Source organism: Poromitra crassiceps, assembly GCF_964638095.1.
Source record: "Poromitra crassiceps genome assembly, chromosome: 10".
NCBI classification, from domain to species: Eukaryota; Metazoa; Chordata; class Actinopteri; order Beryciformes; family Melamphaidae; genus Poromitra; species Poromitra crassiceps.
In genome coordinates this window covers 14,628,371-14,633,370 of record NC_139631.1, presented here as the reverse complement: position 1 = coordinate 14,633,370, position 5,000 = coordinate 14,628,371, and the positions used below count along the sequence as shown (strand labels likewise).

General features: G+C 49.6%; 1 protein-coding gene across 1 annotated transcript in view; it reads left to right on the top strand.

Annotated features, from left to right (window-relative positions):
- The window catches only part of ptch1 (patched 1), a gene marked incomplete at its 5' end in the record, with an annotated part of 68,175 nt that overhangs the window by 57,853 nt on the left and 5,322 nt on the right, over positions 1–5,000 (top strand). Inside the window, 2 exons of the mRNA XM_083643884.1 lie at positions 1,869–2,006; positions 2,319–2,461. Of these exons, the coding sequence (XP_083500010.1) occupies positions 1,869–2,006; positions 2,319–2,461 (281 nt within the window). The remainder of the gene's footprint in view (positions 1–1,868; positions 2,007–2,318; positions 2,462–5,000) is intronic.

Genomic DNA, 5,000 nt, shown 5'->3' with positions numbered 1-5,000 from the left:
GAGACAGAACGCCAACCTTCAATCAACAAATGTTTTGTCGTGAAAAATAGCCCTTCCGTGCCTCCCCTCCCATTATTTCCTGGATGTTCCGTGTGGTCCTGAAGATCCCAGCGAGGAGAACGTCGGACAGGAGAAGGGGCTGCGGCTGGCTGTTATTCTAGCCCCAGTCACCAGTCACCACTGTTTATCTTGTGCTGTTTTGTTAGGGCCAGTCTGTTTAGTCTGCTCCGACTCTCCCAGACACCAACGCCGAAATAAATGGCCAGAGGACACAAAGTTGCTGGGGCAACTTGCTCCCACTCTAAACGTATAAAAAGACAGGTTTTATTTCCAGCCTCCTCCTCTCCGCTGCTCACATGAGGCGTTTCCACGGATACACACGCAAACACACGCTCCCACACACACAGTCCGGCACGCACACAAACACACACTTCTACACACACGCGCCGACATGTATATGCTTGCACATGTATGATTGTGTAAACACTCAGGTACATAATTCACACACACACACACACACACACACACACACACACACACACACACACACACACACACACACACACACACACACACACACAGAGTGCTCTGGTTTTTCTCTCTGGTGGGTTGTATTTTACGACAGGCAGTGGCCAGGCCACCCGAGCCCTCTAAACCGGGGAGGAGGGGACCTCATGTTCATCCTTAGGGTTTACAAGCGAGATGAAAAGACAAGTTATGGAGAGGCGTCAAGTTTAACCATTTGCTCTGTCCCAACCGGACCACCGCCACCCCTAAACCATGAAACCCACAACCTTAACCCCACCCAAAACCCGTCCGCTATCTGCCCTGACACCCACAGTAACCACATATAGACGCACACACGTACACACACCACACACAGATACCTGCGTGGACATGCATGCGCATGCTCCATGCTCACACACTTGTACTTATATGCACACACATGCACACGCACACACACACACACACACACACACACACACACACACACACACACACACACACACACACACACACCTCCCTCTCCCGCCCACCTTAGCCCTCTTCAAAAGGATTTGGGCCCCATGTAACCCGACACCTGTCAGCTGATAATGGCATTTACTCCCAGCTCCTGTCCTGCTCTCCTCAGAAGCCCCTACACGCACACACACACACACACACACACACACACACACACTGACGCACACACACTTAAATATTTCACCCACATGCATGCCTACTACTTAACACATGTCTACCAGGCAGCGAACACTCTCACGCATATGATCCTCCTCACACATCAGAAACGCCCCCTGTCTGTCTGTCTGTCTGTCTGTCTGTCTGTCTGCCTGCCTGTCTGTCTGTCTGTCTGTCTGTCTGTCTGTCTGTCTGTCTGTCTGTCTGTCTGCCTTGCCTGTCTGTCTGCCTGCCTGCCTGTCTGTCTGCCTGCCTGCCTGTTTGTCTGTCTGTCTGCCTGTCTGTCTGCCTGCCTGTCTGTCTGTCTGTCTGTCTGCCTGCCTGTCTGTCTGTCTGTCTGCCTGCCTGCCTGTCTGTCTGTCTGCCTGCCTGTCTGTCTGTCTGTCTGCCTGCCTGCCTGCCTGTCTGTCTGCCTGCCTGCCTGTCTGTCTGTTTGTCTGCCTGTCTGTCTGTCTGTCTGTCTCACATTCATCGAAGCAAGTACAGCTCAATTGTACGTTCTCACAGCCCATCCATTCGACACAGTCAAATGTTGGGAACTTGCTTGCCACAGGTGGCTGCCATGCATCCTGCACATGACTTCCTGCTGTCCTGCTCTGTGTTTGATGACATGCGTAAGCAGCAGTTGTCATATAGATGTATTGTCTGTGGTCCTGCTTGCTAAACATCTTCCTCCTGGTGGCTGGCAGGTGTTGGTGCTGGCTCTCATGACTGTGGAGCTCTTTGGCTTCATGGGCCTGATGGGGATCAAGCTGAGTGCCGTCCCTGTTGTCATTCTCATCGCCTCTGTGGGCATCGGAGTGGAGTTCACCGTCCATGTGGCCCTGGTAAGCATCATATGCACACTGACACAAGTGTAAGGCATTCTCTCTTCTTCTTATCCAGGATAACGTTGTACAGTATAATAATATATTGTTGACCCAGCTCACAAGAAGGGTGAAATATACAATATCTATATCGAAACATCCCTTTGATATTGGCTAAGGTCTCTTTACAAATGTCAAAAATTTCAAAGTTGAAGTTAAAATAATGTTGTTGTTGTTGTTGTTGTTGTTTTGCTGAATGGTTTTGGTGAATTGTTTGGTATCAGTGCCTCCTCCGAGTGTGAGACACAGTTTGTGTATCTGTGTGTGTTGCAGGCGTTCCTGACAGCCATAGGGGATCGTCACAGGCGGGCGGTGCTGGCGCTGGAGCACATGTTCGCTCCGGTGCTGGACGGGGCCTTCTCCACCTTACTGGGCGTGCTCATGCTAGCAGGCTCCGAGTTCGACTTTATCGTCAGGTGAGTTCGCTGGAAACAATCGGTGGCGCTCATGCGCTCACACACACATATGGCTCCATACATGCATAGTGGCTCTCACACACACACACACACACACACACACACACACACACACACACACACACACACACACATATGGCTCCATACATGCATAGTGGCTCACACGCAAACACACACACACACACACACACACACACACACATATGGCTCCATACATGCATAGTGGCTCACACACACACACACACACACACACACACACACACACACACACACACACACACACACACATATGGCTCCATACATGCATAGTGGCTCACACACACACACACACACACACACACACACACACACACACACACACACACACACACACACACACACACACACATATGGCTCCATACATGCATAGTGGCTCACACACACACACACACACACACACACACACACACACACACACACACACACACACACACACACACACACACACACACACATATGGCTCCATACATGCATAGTGGCTCACACACACACACACACACACACACACACACACACACACACACACACACACACACACACACACACACACACACACACACACACACACACATATGGCTCCATACATGCATAGTGGCTCACACGCTCGCTCAAAATGAAACCTTAACGAGGCTTCAAATCCTACTTTCATCCAAGTAGAAATACACTCGTCCACAATGTGAGTGTTGACACACATGAGCATTTATGTGAGAGCACACACACACACACTCACACACACACACATGCACACGCACACGCGCACACACACACACACACATACACACACACACACACTATCAGACCCAGTGGCTGTGGCGTCGTTGTGGCGTGAGTGGAGGGTTGAGACCGTGCCTGAGCCTGCATGTCACACAGGAATCTACCTGAGACGCCACTCATGCATGAAGGCCGCTCTCTCTCTCTCTCTCTCTCTCTCTCTCTCCCTCCCTCCATTCCCCTCCTCCCTCTCTCCCTCCATCTCTTTCTTCTCCTCTACCCGCATCCCTCATTCATCCCTCTCTCTATGTAAGCCCCTCTGTCTTAAGCCCCACATGCATTGAAAGCATCTGACCTGCGGGTTTTGAGGTACACCTACACCTTGTTTTAAATGCGCACCAGAAGCGTTAGGAGGCGCGTCAAACTGCCTTGATGCCCCTACTCCCACTGTGTTTCCATTTTGGAGCGTCAAATGGAGACCAAATGAGGACAGAGAGAGAGAGAGAGAAGGAGCAAACAACAGGTGCGGAAGTGAATATTTTTGAAATTAAACAAAAAAATATTTTGTTTGGTAAAAAGGTGTTATACATTTTGGAATCGATCTTTTTTCATTAAATTTTGACTGTCCAGTAGTTGTTTTATATGCCCAGACTTCTGAATATTAACGAAGTAGCGACATTTTCCCAAAATACTGTGGCGTTATCATTTCAAATCTGATGTCTGCAGTCCGTTAAATGAGGGGCGTAAATTATCGCGTTTGGGGCTTTAGACCCCTTCCCTTTTTTAATTTTTTCAATTTTTTCTCTATTTTTGGGGACTTCTCTCCAAGAAACTTTGTTTACCCACAAGGTCTGTGTGTGCCCTGCCTTTCTTTGATCCTCTCTCTCATGGTGTGATATTTTAGGGGAAACCATGGTCGGATGGAGAGTAGAAGGAAGAGGGATGAGGGGGTGGAGGGACGGAGAAGCAGAGGGGAGTGAGGGGGGGGGAGAGGGCAGGAAAGTCTTCTGGCTTTTGTAATCTCCTTCAGCTAGTTTAACTGCCCTCGCTAGACATTTATAAGCATGGGAAGGAGTAACGGGTGGGTGGGGGGTTCAAGAGGGCAGTTGTGGAGAGACAGGAGAAGTGGAAATTAAAACCGACACACTATGGGGGCTCTGTGTCAGTGGCTCCTTCTGTGTGTGTCTGTGTGTGTGTGTGTGTGTGTGTGTGTGTGTGTGTGTGTGTGTGCGTGTGTGTGCGTGCGTGCGTGCGTGCGTGCGCACATACACGCACATGTCTGTGCTCAGATGTCTGTGAGCTTGTGAGTAGCAACTGACTACCACACAAAGCGGGGAAGTGAATGTATTTCTGTTGTACATTCACAACTGTAACGATACAATTTTCCAGTGAGCTCAGTGAATAATTTCATGTATCCTACGGTCTCATGTGGTTCCATATGAGCGTGTTCCTGGTAGCCACTCCATGAACTAGCTGTATAATTTGGTTGATCTGCCCCTTTAAGAAAAAGGGGGCACTTTCATGCATGTGATCTGGAAACACACACATTCTGTCATGTGCGTGCACACATGCGCACACACACACACACACACACACACACACACACACACACACACACACACACACACACACACACACACACACACACACACACACACACACACACACTCTCTCTCTCTCTCTCTCTCTCTCTCTCTCTCTCTCTCTCTCTCTCTCTCTCTCTCATATACACACACCACCCTGCTCCCTGACCTTGTAATCATGGGGGTCAATCATGGCGTGCCTGCCA